The sequence below is a fragment of the Rhinoraja longicauda genome, chromosome 36 (assembly GCF_053455715.1).
Source record: "Rhinoraja longicauda isolate Sanriku21f chromosome 36, sRhiLon1.1, whole genome shotgun sequence".
Taxonomy (NCBI): domain Eukaryota; kingdom Metazoa; phylum Chordata; class Chondrichthyes; order Rajiformes; family Arhynchobatidae; genus Rhinoraja; species Rhinoraja longicauda.
Genome location: NC_135988.1, coordinates 7066627 through 7085651, shown reverse-complemented (window position 1 = coordinate 7085651; position 19025 = coordinate 7066627). Strand labels below are relative to the sequence as shown.

Sequence of the window (19025 nt, the reverse complement as noted above, 5' to 3'; positions counted from 1 at the left end):
ACAGTAAATTGGAAATGTTATTATGCTCGCTCTTTGTCCAATGCAGCTCGACCAGGAACAATACAATTAAAAAACCCTTGCACCTGAGCCTGGATTAAATTATTAGCCAGCTCCAGTCTCAAGTTTTGATTGCTGCCGTCTTTATTTCCCTGAAGATCAATAATGGTGGTTCCAATTGTAATGTGCATCTTAAAGGCAATGGTGCAGTTCCCTTTGGAGACTCTGAGCCAAAGTTCTGCTGCCTCCACATTGTATTTCCTGTTCAACCTCCTACAATGTTGCACACTTGCAAACTCAAAACCCAGACCTAATCCGTGTGCTGTTTTGTGAATCCACTCAATGCAGCAATCCATTTTGCACCTGGTTCTGCAATTCCAGATTGGGACAGGAAATGAGAAAATTCTTTGTGTGGTTGTTGAGATTTTGCTCGCAGTAAAGTTCTGTGCTAAAGTAATCCAAATTGTACCTTTCCTGTCAGCTACGACTTGATTGATTTTTATAAATGAGATCAGGCAGGAAGAAGATTGATGACTTTCACAACCTCAAAACGTCCCAAAGCTCATTATAATGAATGAAGTATTTCTGAAGTGTTGATAGAAATTCTCAAATTTTGAGTCAGCATGCTGTTAGTCCATTCCAGAGAGCCAAGTAAAAACTGAGACAATTGCAATGCCATATTGGAGGAATACTGCACTGCCAGAGGTGCTGTTTTTCAGATGAGACATTTAAAAGAGAACATACTGTATCTACTCTTGTCAGGTAAGAGATCCCTTGGTTGTATTTTGAAGATGAACAAGGGAGTTCTCTGTAGAAACAAACAACTGCAGATGCTGGTTAATACACAAAAGGACATTAAGTGCTGGAGTTACTTAGCAGGTCAGACAGCATCTCTGGAGAACATGGATAGGTGACGTTTCGGGGTCTGGAAACGTCACCGACCCATGTTATCTAGAGATGCTGTTTCACCTGCTTAGTTACTCCAGCACTTTGTGTTCTTAAGAGAGTTCACTGTGTTGTCCTCAGAAATTGTTATTTCTCAAAAGTCACTCAAATAGATTATCATATTGCTGCTTATGGACCTTGTTTTGTGTTGATTGACTTCTTTCTTTCCTGTCCATCATCCATGTTTCAAATGTTACATCACTGTCATCGTCCGTCCTGAAAAGAGCGCAAGCTTCCGGCGACAATCAGTGGGAGGCATCACTTGTACAATAGATGATGGTGGTCGCAGAATTAGCTCAGGACACTTCCAGTTTCCAGCCTCGCGACGTGGATGCTTCTACTATGGGGTCTGTAGATTGACTATCAGATAGCAAACAATAGTAGGCCTTTGGTCCCTCAAACTTGCTTTGCCATTCAACAAGATCACGATGATCCAACCTTGGCCCACAGCATCATTTCCCCTACCCCCCACTCCCTTTTATCTAAATCTATGCTTACACCTCAAATTTACATTTTGAATGTATTCAATAACTTTGCCTTCATGGATTCCAAAGATTCACAAACCTTTAGAGAAAAAAAAATCCCCTCATTCTATCTGGAATTGATGACCCTTTATTCTGAAGCTATGCCTCTAATGCTGGATACCTCTCCCAAAAGAAACATCCTCTCAGCATCCGTCCTGTCCAACTACCTCCGAATCTTTCATTTTTCAATAAGATCTCATTCTTCTTTATTCAAGTGAATGTAGTCCGAAGCTGCTCAGCCTTTTTTCATGTGTCAACCCCTTCATTCCAAGACTCAACCTTTTCTACACTCGCCCCAATGCAAGCATATTCCTCTTAAACGTGGAGACCAAAATTGAATAAAGTATTCCAAGTGCTATCTCACCAATGCCGTGAAAAGTTCTACCAAACCTTGACGATTTTTATACCCCATTCCCTTTGCACCAACATTCCATTAGCCCTCCTGCATCTGCATGCCCATGTTTTGTGTTTCATATACTAAGACCCTCGAGTCTATTTGACGGCAACATTTTGTAGTCTTAGTCCATTTTAGTCATTTGCTTTTTCATTTATTCTTCAAATTGGATAATCTTGCATTTTCCCACATTATACTCCACCTGCCAACTCCTTACCTACTCATTTGCCTGTTGCAAGCTTTTTGTGTCCTCTAATCCAAAGATAATATCTTTGTATCATCACCAAATGTTACTGTGGTATATTTGGTCCCTTCATCCAAGTCATCAATATGTATATAAATAGTTGAGGTGAGTACTGATCCCTCGAGTTACGATTTTAATCCAAGAATAACTCATTTATCCATTCCTTTTCTATTTTTATTAGTCAGCCATCTATGCCAATACATTACCCCAATTCTGTTTATGCTTATCTTGTGCAGTATATGGCACCTTGTCGAATGCTTTGTGGAAATCCAAATGCACTCTTTTTACTGGTTCCCCTTTATCTATCTGTTTTTTACATCCTCAAGGACTTCTAGCAAATTTATTAAACGTAATTTCCCTTTCAAAAAAATACATTGTCACTGATTGTCTTGCAATTTTCCAAAGTCTTGTTGTCACCTGCTTAGTAATGGAAGCCCAGTAATCTCCAATTGGCCAGTAGTTCCCTGCTTACTGCTCCCTTCCTTCTTTGAATGGTGGCATTATTTTTACTCTTTTGAATCCAAAGAATTTTGGTCGGATTAAAACTTGTACACCCACCCACCACTTCTGCACCCACTCCCTTTAAGACTCTAGGGTGCAAGTTATTAGATCCATGGAGCCTGTTAGCTTTTGGCCACATAGTTTGTGTGGGCATACAGATTGTTTTAAGATCCTCCTGATTATCTATTATTATTGGGATTTATTTTGTGTTTTCTGCATGACGACTAATGTAAAATAATTATTTAGACTCTCTGCCACTTGGTTAAAGTACACTCGATTTCCTATATAAAACAAGACACAGTGCTGGAGTAACTCAGTGGGTCAGGCAGCATCCCTGGAGAACGTGGATAGGAAAGGTTTGGGTCGGGACCCTTCTTCAGTCTCTGTTTCCTATTATTGATTCTCCAATCTCATCTTTTCGGGATCCAATGTTTACCGACTCTAGCTTTTCATATACTGCATTGACTACATCAATAAAAGCACTCCAGGAGTAATTTGTTATTTGCAATGAGCTCTGGGCCATGTTGAGGTAGTGTATAAATCATCATATCATATCATATATATACAGCCGGAAACAGGCCTTTTCGGCCCACCAAGTCCGTGTCGCCCAGCGATCCCCGTACATTAACACTATCCTACACCCACTAGGGACAATTTTTACATTTTACCCAGCCAATTAACCTACATACCTGTACGTCTTTGGAGTGTGGGAGGAAACCGAAGATCTCGGAGAAAACCCACGCAGGTCACGGGGAGAACGTACAAACTCCTTACAGTGCAGCACCCGTAGTCAGGATCGAACCTGAGTCTCCGGCGCTGCATTCGCTGTAAAGCAGCAACTCTACCGCTGCGCTACCTTGCCGCCCCTGATACCTGATCACTACTTTTTGTACCTCCCCTTTGTACCTGATCACTACTTTTGCTCCGATTGATAAGCTGAGAAGTCTCAAAGCTCTGTGCTTTAGCTGTTCCCTGCAGAGATGCATCCATGTAGCAAGTGAGTCTGTTTGGGCAGTGCCTTGGAAATCCGTTACTCTCTGCATCATCTCATGCAGAGGCATCGGGATCTATTTTTCAGGCCGTTGACTATTAACCCAACAATACTGTGACGTGCACTGAGGGAATATTGTATCATTTTAACTGCCTCCAGGAATCTATCTTGTCATGTCTGCAATTCAGGGCACGCCCACCTTGTTCAAATACTTAAGGCATTAGACAATTGAAGCAGCCTTGGACTATAGTAAAGTATATGCCAGAGGTATATCACACCCCTGCCGCACCAAATCCCCCACTGTATCTTCACTAATAGAGTTATACTACAGCAGGAGGTCATATAACTCATTAAGCCCGTACTGGCTCAGTAAAAGTGATACATTTAATCTTATTTTGTTTGCTCTTGCTCGATTAATCACTAACAGATTTTTCTTCAAATGTTCAAACACTTTTTTTTCCAAAAAGGACTCTTGTACTCTGCTGCCACCATTACCAGCTCATTCGGCAGCACAACAAGTAGTAGAAATATTGAACTGCAGATGCTGGCTTACAAAAAAAAAAGAGGTACTAGTGCTGGAGAATCCCTGGAGAACGTGGATAGGTGACGATTTGTAACGGGATCCTTCAGACTGATTGTAGAGCGAGGGAAGAAAGCTCGAAGAGGTGAGGGGCAGGACAAAGTGTTGCAGGTAGTAGATGAACACAGGCAGGGGGGGGACTGGGGTGGGGGGCGTTGATAGGCAGGTGGTTGGACAAAGGCCAGCGATGGGGAAGAAGGGTGTGAGACAAAAAGAGTGAAGAGTTGCGGATTGTGAAGCCAGATGAAGGAATGTAGATGCATGGGGATTCTGAGAAATAGGTGCATATCTAGGTTGGGGAAGGGGGGAGGGGGAGATGTGTGGGAGAGAAATGGGAGGAGGGGGTTGTTGGGAATTACTTAAAATTTGAGAATTTAATGACATAACGACTTCTGTCCAATGAGCCTCTCAACTAATGTAACACTTGGGGCCTGTTTCACCTCCGCAGAAAATCCCAATGCCTACAGAGTATTTAATTTCTCAATGAAGCTTAATGATGTATGGATTTAATGTTGAGGCTATTCTTCAATTTGTAATTTAGGGCCTGCAAGTCAACCTTTACCCAAAGGAGGTGAATTTGGAAGTTAATGGTTTCAGCATCTCCACGCTTCCCTCCCACGCGATTTCCCCCAATCCTCCCCACTCCCAGAAATAAAATTAACTGCTGGAGAAACGCAGCCGGTCGGGCAGCATCAGTTTCAGTTTAGTTCATTGTCACGTGTACCGAGGAACAGTGAAAAGCTTTTGTTGCATGCTATCCAGTCAGCAGAAAGACAACACATGATTGCAACCGAGCCGTTTACAGTGTATAGATACGTGATAAGGGAATAACGTTTAGTGTAAGGTGAAGCCAGCAAAGTCCGACCAAGAATAGTCTTAGGGTCACCAAAGAGGTAGATGGCAGTTCAGCAATGTATTAGTGGAGACAAATGTTGTATGTATGCCTATGCTGTATGACTCTAAAGGCAGGTGGGAGTTGTGTAGATGGGGCATGATGGTCGGCGTAGACAAGTAGGGCCGAAGGGCCTGTTTCCACGCTGTATGACGCTATGACTAAATGGACTGACAATGCTTTGGGTCGTGATCTTTCTTCAAGCTCCTCCAATTTCAGAATCTCTACTCCCTTCGTCCTCTGTAAATAGAAAACATAATTTCTCAAGTGAATCTAACATTTCCTTTTTCATCTGCTGCCCATTAATGTATTGATCATCCCTGAAACACACATTTCTGCCGTCATTCTTAAATTTACTCCTGCCGTTCTTCTGGTTTAACTTCTGCTGCCTCCAAAGACTGATGGCAGGTGGATGGCTCTGAAATGGAGAAAGGTGGATCAAAGTGTTGAGTAACTGAGAAATTTCTGGTCCCGTCTAATTATCGTGAAAAGCTAGTGGACCCCTGTTTAAAAAAATATTCTGAAAAAAGTAGGGAACATTGGCTGTTTCATTCTGGATTCTGAAATACTTAACTGACTATGTTTTCTTCGGTGTGAAAAGGAACTGCAGATGCTGGTTTATACTGAAGATAGACACAAAGTGCTGGAATAACTCTGGGGGTCAGGCAGCGTCTCTGGAGAAGGGTCCCGACACGAAACATCACCCATCCTTTGTCTCCATAGATGCTGCCTGGCCCGCAGTCACTTTGTTTCTGTTTTATGTTTTCTTGGGGTTCTGTTAGGAGGATTGTACTCAACTCCCCACCACAACTCCGCAAGGCTATTGTCCATGAGTGGTGCACTGCCATTTCACCATAATGATGCCTTCTAGGTCTGGAAGTCTAGGATTGTATTCCCTTGGAATGAATGAGTTCTCCCTGATATCTGCAATGATTTATGAAGTTGATAAGATTTAATAGAGAGAAACTCAGTTCTCTGGTTGGGCAGACAATAACAAGAGCAGATAAACTTTAAACAAGATGTAGTACTGCTGCCAGGCACGTTAGTCACAAAATGTTAATAGAACTCTTTACTTCAAAGCTAGAACGATGCATGAGGGAAGTGGGGAAAAAAAATATTTTGTTTAAGCAAGTGTATTAAAGAATGTGAAATCAAGCGGTCTAAGAGTGATTCATAGCTCCACATAATCTAGGGCTGTTCCTAGATTTTTTATAGTGGCTTAGTTTGAGAATCTTTTTACTCTGTGAAACCTTGAGTCTGTTTCCGTCACATCTTTCATGGGTGAAAAGCCGAAATGCTCCAGTTTTTCTCATACTGTTGCTTGAGATCAGACTTGTGGTACTACTCCGAACCGTGCCTGGGGATTGAACATCTCTCTCGTGTCTTGTTTGGCCCTCATTGAAGCAGTGCATAAGGTACCCAACTGAAATTCCCCCCACCCACGCCTGGTCAGATGTGGGAACTTGTAAAAAAAACATGTGACCTCATGAGGGTTTACTCTAAAAGTGAACCACCAGAGTCTCCAGAGTTTATAGCTTGCTGTTTGTTCCGTTCAATCTGTGCACTTTCTTATTATAAGACTGCCCTCATGATCTGATTGCTGCCGTGTCTCTCTCACACTCTCTCTCACATACGCTTTCTCTCCCTCTCCCTCTCCCTCTCCCTCCTCTCCCTCTCCCTCTCCCCTCTCCCTCTCCCTCTCCCTCTCCTCTCCCTCTCCCTCTCCCTCTCCCTCTCCTCTCCCTCTCCCCTCTCCCTCTCCCTCTCCCTCTCCCTCTCCCTCTCCCTCTCCCTCTCCCTCTCCCTCTCCCTCTCCCTCTCCCTCTCCCTCTCCCTCTCCCTCTCCCTCTCCCTCTCCCTCTCCCTCTCCCTCTCCCTCTCCCTCTCCCTCTCCCTCTCCCTCTCCCTCTCCCTCTCCCTCTCCTCTCCCTCTCCCTCTCTCCCTCTCCCTCTCCTCTCTCTCTCTCTCTCTCTCTCTCTCTCTCTCTCTCTCTCTCTCTCTCTCTCTCTCTCTCTCTCTCTCTCTCTCTCTCTCTCTCTCTCTCTCTCTCATCTCTCTCTCTCTCTCTCTCTCTCTCTCTCTCTCTCTCTCTCTCTCTCTCTCTCTCTCTCTCTCTCTCTCTCTCTCTCTCTCTCTCTCTCTCTCTCTCTCTCTCTCTCTCTCTCTCTCTCTCTCTCTCTCTCTCTCTCTACACAAGCGATCAACAGCAGAGATCTCTCTTTTTAAGCAACTTCAAGATAAGAGCAGTTTTTTTCCTAAATACTTCATTGACAGTCTTCATTTTTTCCCCAATACATCTTAATAAAATCACTTTCTTTAAACAATGAAATCGGTCAGACCGACTGATCTTATCAAACATTTGTGGGCAAGGCGAGGAAGAGAGCATCGCATCAGTACGAGGGCATTTCTTGAAGATGTGATTAGATTACCCGATGCCTTTCTGGATATGGGGGGCTGCTGTGGGTGAAGTTCGCAAGCCAGTAACAGCTGTGTTACTCACTGCAGCCCACACTGCCATTAGTCAGGAACTGGAAACAAGCTGAGCAGTGTAAGTGTGTGGGATGAAGGTGTTTGACCCAAATTGACAAAAGGTAAGTTAGGTTGACACTGAAGAGATTTGTCCCTGTGGCATGAAATAAATGGTTGCACTGCCGAGAGAGAAATATGGTAGCATGGTTTTTAGCATGCTTCTCAAGGTGTGTTATTGATCATTTTAGGCTGGGCATCCATCAATTCATCGCTTATAAAAAGGTACTTGTGATACATGATGGTAATTGATACATTGTGAAATAAGTACTGTGTACCATTCTATGTAACCTCCATAGAAAGGGGCCTTGGATTTTCAGAAGCAGGAGAAATAAGAACAGATTTAAACACCTGGCCCCTGTCTCAATGCGAGTAGCTCCTGCAGGTGTTTCAAGCATTTGGTGAGCATGTTCTTGCCCTGGCCCTCCGCCTGTAGCTAAGTGTGGAATGACCTCCTCCTGTCACCTCTCCAGAGACCAAGCAAGATCTGGTGGGAAACTTGAAGCAGATGGTGAAATACTGCCAATATGTGGAGCCCATTATAAACATCCCCCGTGGGCTGGTGGGACTCTGGACATTAAGGGAAGCTTCCGTTACCTGCCGAGTTCCTGTCAGTCGTGTCCGCATAACGTGCCATTGTAGGGAAGAATAGGATTTTTTTAATGTAAAATATCAGTGACAGATTTGGGGCAAATTAAAGTTGTTGCCTTGTGAACTGATGGCATCTCACGGGATTGAAAACACACTGCTCCAGATTCAGGAACAGTTTCTTCCCAGCTGTAATCAGGCAACTGAACCATCGTACCAACAACTAGAGACCAGTCCTGAACAACTATCTATCTCATTGGGAGACCCTCGGACTACCTTGATTTATCTTGCACCCAACGTTATTCACCTGATTCTCTTTCTGTGCACTGTGGATGGCTCGATTGTACTCGTGCATTGTTTTTCCGCTGACTGGTGAGGTGAGCATGCGCCAAAAGCGTTCACTGTACCTCGGTACATGTGACAATAAACTAAACTAAAGCTAGTTTCAAGCTTTGAAAGCTGAACAAATACTTTTTGGGTTGGGCATAGTTAGGGTTATGCAGCCTTGAATCTGCGTCAACCAGCAAGGGCCAGTTACTTATTCATTAAAGGGTGCCGGCTTTGCAGGCTGAGCCATCCCTTGTACTCCTGAAGAAGGTAGTGGTGAGCTGCCATTCTTGAACCGCTTGCAGTCCTTAAAATGTGATATATATGCACAATGTGGGTGGGGAGAGAGGTTCCAGAATTTTGACCTTTGCGACAGTGAAAGAATGGCGATATATTTCCGAGTCAGGATGGTAATTGTGTGGCTTGGAGGGCAATTTCTAGGTGGTGGTCTTCCTATAGTTTAGCTGCTTTCATCCTTCTACTTGGTAGAAGGTGTTCACTTGGAAAATGATGGCTAATGATTCTAATCCTATATTCATTTTAATTCTTCCCACGGAGGCGCATCTGGTAGCGTAATTGCCAGGAACCCGGGTTCGACCCTGACGGCTGATGCTGTTTGTGTGGGTTTCCTCTGGGTGCTCCAGTTTCCTTCCACATTCCAAATACATGCGGGTTTGTAGGTTGGTAGGCCTCAGTAAATTGCCCTGAAGGTGTAGGGAGTGGGTGCGAAAGTGGAATAACATAGAACTAGTGGAAAGGGTGATCGATAGTCGGCATGGACCCAATGGCCCAAAGGGCCTGTATCCATGCTGTATATTTCATTTAATTAATCAATTTGCATCAAATCCCTTCAGTTACTACCAAAGACGAGAGGCACATTTTAACGGCCAATTATGCTATCAATATGTTAGTTCTTGTGACGGGGGGAAACATGAGCGTCCAGATAAAGTGCACGCAATCACATGGATAGTACGCACCAAAGACAGCACCGAAGTTGAACTCTGGTCGTTGGAGCTGTGAGGCAGCAACCAGTACAGCACTACCTGTAAGACAGTCATGCATTTTAGTGTTTGAAAAATCATGTTGGGTCTTGGGAATAAGATGAAAGTGTTGGGAATTCCATTATTTTAGAAGTTTTGAAGTTCTCAACACTTGCGAGAAAAGAGAAAATTCTTGGAGATCATGTTGCTATCTTTGCCGTAATCTGGAGGCAGCAGGCACATGGGGTTGGAACTGATTGCTTTTATTGGGCTGCTTCAAAAACCACTAAGTGTCAATTTGGCAGAATCTAATAAAACATTCAACTTTTGTTTACCAGAAAAAAACTGACTCCAACCCAAATGTATCCCTGCTCCTTTAATGAAAGTCTTAAAGCCAGATATCCAGATTAAATAATTGCCTCATGTGACATGCAATGATAATCAATATAACTCTTTTAAAATCAGGAAGAGGAGTTGAGCCCCCTCTTTCCTCTGCCGAGCCAGTCACAGAAGTGATCTCTGTTGCAGCCTGCAATTTCCTGTTGGCTAGAAACTGTGAATAAAAATTTGAAAAACAAACATAAAACAGCAGATCTTTTCACATTTCTCGAGTCCTCTGCAAACCACTGACTTTCTGTCCTGGCCCAAGCGCGTGTATGTTCAGGGTTTTTCTGTCAACTGATGGCAACTCCCACAAACCGATGTTTAGGAGCTTTCTAAGTGCAATCAAGTGTAGGGCTTGTTTCGAAATTCACTTCTAACCCAAAGCTGCTTTCAGTTGAAGGCATGAATTAGTGTGGTGTCCTTTTGAAAGGAGTTTGTTTTGGAAAGCAAAATATTTTCAAGATTGTTCATCTTAAAAATATGAAGTGAACCTCATCCACAAATAAGCTTGAATGCTAAATGAATCAGCAAACCTATAACTAATGAATGAAAATGCACTGAAAGCAGTAGCGTACCAGGCAGCATCTGTGGAGATGGTTGACTTTCACTAGATAGAGTGTGAGGTGGAACAGATTTTAAGTAAGTACCGAGTTCAGGAATTGCAGGAAAGGGAAGGTCTGTCATCAAAATAGTTTTTTTTCTTTAATTTAGAGATACAGCGAGGAAACGGCTTTCGGCCCACCAAGTCTGCGCCAACCAGCGATCACCACGTACACTAGCACTATCCTGCACTCTAGAGACAATTCACAATCTTTACCGAAGCTAATTAACCTACAAACATGGAAGTCTTTGGAGTGTGGGAGGAAACCGGAACACCCAAAGAAAATCCACGCGGTCACGAGGAGACAGTACAGACAGCACCCGAGGTCAGGATCCAACCAGGGTCTCTGGCGGTATAAGGCAGCGACTCTACCGCTGTGCCACTATGCTGCCCACTAGATCTACCCACAAAGGCATGAGTGGTTAAACAACTGACTACGGGTGCTGCACTGTAAGGAGTTTGTACGTTCTCCCCGTGACCTGCGTGGGTTTTCTCCGAGATCTTTGGTTTCCTCCCACACTCCAAAGACGTACAGGTATGTAGGTTAATTGGCTGGGTAAATGTAAAAATTGTCCCTAGTGGGTGTAGGATGGTGTTAATGTACGGGGATCGCTGGGCGGCACGGACTTGGAGGGCCGAAAAGGCCTGTTTCCGGCTGTATATATATGATATGATATGATATGATATGATAATAGCAGGAAGGATATTGGAAAGCAAAAGGAAGATGGTGATGGGACATAAGTTGTTGCTGAGGAGATGCCTGTGGAAAAAACAAAATCAATCTCTGACTCGGTTTTCAGGGGGCATTGCTGGCAAAGTATTAGGTAATTTCAAACTAAGTTACAATCGGGAGATTGCAATGACATATCATCATATCATATCATATCATATATATACAGCCGGAAACAGGCCTTTTCGGCCCTCCAAGTCCGTGCCGCCCAGTGATCCCCGTACATTAACACTATCCTACACCCACTAGGGACAATTTTTACATTCACCCAGCCAATTAACCTACATACCTGCACGTCTTTGGAGTGTGGGAGGAAACCGAAGATCTCGGAGAAAACCCACGCAGGTCACGGGGAGAACGTACAAACTCCTTACAGTGCAGCACCCGTAGTCAGGATCGAACCTGAGTCTCCGGCGCTGCATTCGCTGTAAAGCAGCAACTCTACCGCTGCGCTACCGTGCCGTGACATAGGTTGAGTATATTGTTTAAAAAATCACCCCCAGTGAGGAACATAATATTGAGGTCAATGAAAGAATTTCAAAATGAGAAAGCAATATGCTGATACATTTAGTTCTACAGTCTGGGAATGAATTTCAGGCAATATAGCTTAAATTAGTTGTCTTGCTGGGTTGAAAAATCTTCCACATGTCTGAAGATATTTTTATAACTTAATGAATAGAATATGTCTGTACAGAGCCCCCATATTTGTTTTCTGTGATAGTACACAAAATTAGAGCTCTTTCTTTTGACTGTCTAGACCAACTCATTTGTTTGTCAAAAGAGTCAACCATTGATTTATCAGTTCTGTTCCTTCAGCAAATGCCAAGTGACTACTAATTTTGAGAAGCCTGCAGTTTAGCAGCTTGCCGCCTCAAAATGAATAGGATAATGTTTTCTTCACGGTTTCAATTTAAGTCATCATGTGCTCGGAAGTAAGCTGCACTAATATTAATTACTGCATCTGAAAAATCATAAAACACTCACATCCAAATGCCTTACCGTGTCTTTATTTATTTCTGAAATACTAATGGAGGGACTGGCTGTTCTGTGAAGAAGGCCCAAGGGATGTGATGGCATTTGGTCTCTGATTGTGGCAACTTGTTCATGCAATTCCGTGACCATTATATGCAAGTAATCCGGTCCATGTAATTCATTCTTCCACCTCATTATTGGGGTTTGTGGAGTTTTAAGTGAGTTGTGACATCTTGGTCACCGTTACCCTGGGAAGTCATTTTAGTTTGGTTTATTGAGGTACAGTGAAAAGCTTTTTTTCTTGCGAGCTATCCAGTCAGCGGAAAGACGATACATGATTACAGTCAAGCTGTCCACAGTGTACAGATACAGCATAAAGGAAATAGTGTTTAGTGTAAAGATTAAAGATAGTCCGAGGGTCTCCAATGAGGTAGATGGTCGTTCAAGACAGCTCTCTAGTTGCCAATTCTCAGACCAAAGGTTCAATTTATTCAAAGTTGAATCCAGTCATAAAGTTTCCATTTCTGCCACGTTTATGAACTGATAATTCCACAAGGATGGTCTGCAGGTCAAAGGAGTGTTCTATCTCTCGTGTGTGTTCAGAATAACTGCCCTAAATATAAGGTTTTAGAAATTCAGGTGGTACCGAAACAGAAGCCACCCCCCATTGGCTTTTATTATTCCTATGATGACACAGATAATTCCCACGATTCCCGCTGCAGGCTCAGCGTGTTGGCAATCAGTGTAGTACCCGCTGTCGGGAATTATCAGCAGATTAGCGTGATGACATTATTGAGTGCAGGAGAGATGCCGGATGTCATACCTGTCCTTCCTGGCACTTGCAAGGTTGTATGATAAACAATCCTAGGAAGTCAAGTCTTAACAGGTGTGGACGTTCTTGCTTGTCCCAAGCACTGATATAGATTGTGAACTTTAAACTTTAGACTTCAGAGATACAATGTGGAAACAGGCCCTTCGGCCCACCGAGTCCATTGCTGACCAGCGACACAAAGGACAGTTTACAATTTTACCAAAGCCAATTAACCTACAAACATGTGCATCTTTGGAGTGTGGGAGGAAATCAGAGCTGCCAGATAAAACCCGCGCAGTCACAGGGAGAACGTACAAACTCTGTACAGACAGCACCCGTAGTCAGGATCGAACCTGGGTCTCTGACACTGTAAGGCAGCAACTCTACCGCTGTGTCGTCCCAATGAAGAAAATAAATTTGTATTTTCCTTCTCCCTGTTTTCTTTCCATTGACCAGGTCTCAGACCATACCAATATGTTGTCATCAATGCCACATGCTCTAATTTTGCTCACTTAACCTCTTTTATAGATAACCCTCCTTAATCCAATTTTCTTTCTCAATTTGGATATTGTACATGATTCTATCTTCAACTGAATGATATTAAATTGGGCCATGTGAGTGTATATATGCATATCCTGTAAAATGGTTGATGAGAATGGTTGCTTGCCTGTTTACTTAAGTCTGGACTCGTATATAAATCAGATCAAGTAAGGATGGTGCCACACGACTGTAGGAACCTGGTTTGGTGCTGATCCCTGGGTTCGGTCTCTGTCAAGCTTGCATCATGATCCTGTGAGCATGTGGGTTTCGCTGGAGAGCTCTGGTTTCCTCTCACGTGTCAAAGGCGTGTAAGTTGACAAGTTAATTAGGTTCTCTAAATTGTTCTCCCTGCGTAGGTCAATAGTAAGAAAATCTGGAGAGGTGTGTTGGGGTGCCCTTAATGGGGATTAGCATTGATGGTGCCTGATAGTTGGTGTAGACAGGGTGGGGCAAGCAGTCTGCTTCCCGTATTGCATGACTCTGTGACTCAAACAACATTCTGTAAAAAAAACATTATCACACAGCTTTTTGTGAACATTTGCTGTGTATAAAATGGGTTCCGCTTTTCTACATTGCAAAAGTTAATTCATTTTGTGAATTAGTTAATTGGTTGAAAAGCAGTTGTGGAAGTCATGAAAGGTGCTACGTAAATACAAATCTTTCTCAGCCGGTGGGATACCACTCACTGCTCAAGTATGAGTCCGCCACCTCAATTGAAAGAGAGACATAATGAAGATGAAAGCTCGATTGTGTGCACCTGGCTAGAGAGGCAGAAGGACCAGGTGGCCAGTCCAAAGTTGTGGTATTGTTTCATTTAGTTTAGAGATACAGTGCAGAAATGGGGCCTTCGGCTCACCGAGTCCACAGTGACCAGCGATCCCTAACACTATCCCACACACTCAAGGGACAATTTACATTTATACCAAGCCAATTAACCTACAAACCTGTACATCTTTGGAGTGTGGGAGGAATCCGAAGGTCTCAGAAAACCCACGCAGGTCACGAGGGGAACGTACAAACTGTACAGACAGCGCCCCTAGTCAGGATTGAACCCGGGTCTCTGGCGCTGTAAGGCAGTAGCTCTATCGCTAGGCCACCATGCCGCCACTAATTATATGATGAAATCTGAAGTACATTCTGTTTTATGCCTATCTCACCACCTGTTTGTGTTTCTTTTTGCAGGTCGTATACTACACGGAGATGTCCAAGATATTTGGAGACCTCACTGGCCAAATTGACCAGCAGGGCATCAGTGATGAAGAACGACAGAAGGAGAATGAAGCCAAGCTCAATGAGCTGCGGGCTCTGTCTATAGTGGCAGATGACTGAATTGGAAACGTTGTACATGAACTGAATACTGATTCCATACTGGCTTCGGTCTCTGATGCTTAGAATAATCCAATCAATGTGTAAGTGGGAATTCATTTGAGAAACTGGTGAAATGTAGAATGTCTTTGGACAATGATCTAGAAATCCTACATTTTTTACCCTGTTACCCCCCTTTGGGTCTTTACGGTTTAGAGGGATATGGGCCAAACGAGGGCAGGTGGGATGTGTGTAGATGGGGCATCCTGGTCAGCATGGGAAAGTTGGGCTGAAGGCCCGTTTCCATGCTCTGTGACTCTTAAGCCAAACAATGCCAGGAAATATCTCTTTTAATCAGTCCTCGATTTGACTTAGAGTGAAGAGTTCACACTCACTCTCTCCTTGTTACAAAGTGCCTGGACTTGTCTTCGTCACTGCCCTTCCTGAAAAAACAGATTTAGGTTTTGGAAGAAACGGATCCACCCTTCCATCCCATGGAAGTATGGAAAGAACAATCTTTGGGGGAAAATAATATAAGTGGGACAACTGGCACAACTGTTGGGGATTAAACAAATCATGGGAGTCATGGACCTTCTTAATATGAAGCTGAGGTCCCCTCAAACACAGATCTGAACAGTTTCACACGGAAAAGTAGATTACCTACAGCTTTTTAAAAATTTATATATAAACCGTGAGTTTAGAAAATATATGATTGAGAGTAGGTCACAGAGCTCCCTCAAACCTGCTCCTTCATTTCTTCAGACCATAACTTTGTCTTCACTTCATTTTTGTGCCTGGTTCCCATCAGCCTGGATTCCACCTTAATTTGAAAATCTTTGTGCCTTAGCTTTGAAACCTCGCACCCTGATGCTCCAGAAATCCACAGCCCTCCGATGGGAGAAATTCTTCCTCATGGTCCCAGGTGGTGATGCTATGTCCTGAGATTCAGACTTCTACACCAGAAGAGACATCCACTCAATCATTATCTCCAAAAAGGGTAGTCTCAAAGAGATTGCTGTTTGTTCGCTAAACTGCAGACAATATGGGTCCAGTCTGCTTAAACTTTTGTATTAGGAAGATCCTCTCATCCCACCATTCTAGCAAAACATCTGCAGAACCACCTCAAAGTCCAAACAACCTCCTTTCCTGAATAAGGGGACTGTAGCTTTATGCAATCTGTGAGTGTGGTCTCTGGCAAAATCACGTGTAGTTGTGGCAAGACTTCCATACTTGAATTTTCCCTGCAATCAGGGCTCATTGCAGGGGCTCATTGCATTTCCTTCCTCATTACTTGCATCTTTGTATGTTAATTTTGTGTTTCTAGAATGAAGCTGACAATACCTTTCTGAACACTAATATTTAATGTCTTCCACTATTTCAATAATGTTCTGCACTTCTCTTCTTCCTACCATAGTTGTAATTTCATGTTTCACCTCTCGAAATCTGTCTATATCCCTTTGCATAGCCACACACAATACAGAAACATACCAAGTATCTATTTATATTATTCCCATTTACTAGCACTTGGTCCATTGCCTCCTAAGCCTTGGTGATTCAAGTGCCCAACTAGATACTTAAATGTTATGTGAGCACCTATTTCCACCACTCACTCTCTGATTCCAGCCCCCCTCTGGGTGAAAACCTTCCTCAGATTTCGTCTGAATCCCATGCTTCTTATTCTAAACCAATGACCTCTACTTAGTTTTCAACACTTCCTGTGGGGAGTTTCCTGCTATCTCTCCTATCTATGTCACATATTTTTGTACATTGACTGATTGAAGGATACAGCATGAAAACAGACCTTACAGTTCACCGAAGATAGACACAATATGCTGGAGTAACTCAGCGGGACAGGCAGCATCTCTGGAGAGAAGGAATGGGTCGCATTTCGGGTCAAGGCCCTTCAGCCCACCGAGTCCACACCGACCATCAATCACCCGTTTAAACTAGTTCTATATTACCGCACTTCCTTGTCCATTTCCTCCCACACTAGGGGCAATTTACGGAGACCAATTAACCAAGAAACCTACACATTGTCGGAAATGCTTTTGGAAACTCCAAACACTACATCCATTGGCTCCCTTCTATCTGTCCCATCATTCTCAAAGTGCTCTCAGGAAAATTTGATGAACACAATTTCCCCATGAATAAAAACATGCCGACTTTATCTAATCATGTTCTACTTTGCTAAGTGTCTTGTAATCGCTTCCCAAATGAGGAATACCAGGTACAACTCAGGATCATTTTTAATGTAACTTTCGGCACTTTATCGGAAAAAAAGATTGTTACACTTGACCTTCCCCACCACCCACTCCCATGATGGCCAAACTACAGCGTAAAGGCTACATCCCGTTCCAACTCTTGATCCTCAAAATCCAGCCAGTTCGGTATTCCCTGTCCTTCTCTAATTTTTAGATTTTTTAGATTTAGAGATACAGCGCGGAAACAGGCCCTTCGGCCCACCGAATCCGCGCCGCCAGCGATCCCCGCACATTAACACTATCCTACACACACACTAGGGACAATTTTTACATTTACCCAGTCAATTAACCTACATACCTGTACGTCTTTGGAGTGTGGGAGGAAACCGAAGATCTCGGAGAAAACCCACGCAGGTCACGGGGAGAACGTACAAACTCCGTACAGACGGCGCCCGTATTCAGGATCGAACCTGAGTCTCCGGCGCTGCATTTGCTGTAAGGCAGCAACTCTACCTCTGCGCCACCGTGCCGCTATTTGACGAGGTTGGGAAAGAGTTTGAGATGGATATGCATTATTGTTGAATGACCCACAACCAGAATACCAAAACTTTCTCTTACCTGAGGTTCAGAGGTAAATTTAAATGGCTGAACCCAAGTTTAATGTGGATCCTACGTGAAGGTTTGGACAACACCTCTTGCTGACCCCACCAACTTTGCTGAATCTGTTTAGCACTTTTAACTTAAACACACATCCTGTCGTTTTTTACCAGCCCCATGTTAAACTGCGGCAGTGTATGCTTCCTGGTTTCCTCTCTGCTTTGTGGCAACAGTTCATGTTGCATCTGCGTGGAAATATCATGATAATGTTGAGGAACTGGAGCTCCCAGCATAAGTGTTACCCCAAGAACCGTATGAAGGAAATGTGGGATTGCACTGCAGATTGAAGGTGATGGTAATTACAGTTATTTGATTATTGTTCCTGATATAATGAGAAAAATGTAGAGCCATGGAAAAAAAGTTGGGTCTTTCTGCACCCAGAGGTTGCTTCAATGGGATGTGAATTTGTAATGTTTGTAAATATTATTAGATGTCATATTTTCTGCACTCCATTAAAAGCACTATTGACCATGGTGACACTGATTTCTTCTGAAGGGAACACCTGCCCAGCGGAGTCAGAGTGTGGGATCAATACTGAGAAAGGGGAAGTTTCTAACAATGCTTTCCCTGGAACAACGCAGAGAGATGCAGTTTTTCTCACAAAGGGTTTTTGCTCCTGTCGCACGGATGGTAGGGAGATGGGTGTGAAAGAAATCAGAACAAGTTACCACTGCCCACAAATAATGACAGGTTACTAAGGGGATTCCAGTCAAACAAAGCCAATCGGTCTTAGACACAACGAGTGCAAGACTAGAACCCTCAGACGTCAGTGCAAAGAGATAAAAGAGCCGATGATTTCAGATAGAAATAATAAAATAGAACCAAGGCGGCCTTAAAGCTTGAATAAAGTTGCTGCCTTACAGCGCAAGGGACCCGGGTTCGATCCTGACCTCGGTTGCGTTATGTACGGAGTTTGTACGATTCCCCTGTGATCCTTTGAGTTTTCTCCGGGTGCTCCGGTTTCCTCCCACATTCAAAAGACGTACAGGTTTGCAGGTTAATTGGCTTTTGTAAATTATCCTTTGGGTGTAGGATAGAAGTAGTGTATGTGTGACCGCTGATTGGTGGGCCGAAGCACCTGTTTCTCCGAACTGAAAAACTGTCTTGATCAGTTTGAAGAAGGGTCTTGAACCAAAACGTCATCCATTCCTTCTCTCCAGAGATGCTGCCTGTCCCGCTGAGTTACTCCAGTATTTTGTGTCTATCTTTGATTTAAACCAGCGAGCACTGCAGTTCTTGCCTACACAACCATGTGTAAATGTTTGGAATAGATAGGGTGAATGCATTTCTTTCATCCAGGGTGGGGGAAAGCAAGAACCAAGACATAAAGGCGA

At 43.5% G+C, this 19025-nt stretch overlaps 1 protein-coding gene across 1 annotated transcript in view; it reads left to right on the top strand.

Annotated features, from left to right (window-relative positions):
• bin3 (bridging integrator 3) overlaps window positions 1–18179 on the top strand; it is a 113778-nt gene extending 95599 nt beyond the window's left edge. Inside the window, exon 9 of the mRNA XM_078428905.1 lies at window positions 14711–18179. Within this exon, the coding sequence (XP_078285031.1) occupies window positions 14711–14857 (147 nt within the window). The 3' untranslated portion in view covers window positions 14858–18179. The remainder of the gene's footprint in view (window positions 1–14710) is intronic.
• Window positions 18180–19025: the final 846 nt, after the last annotated feature.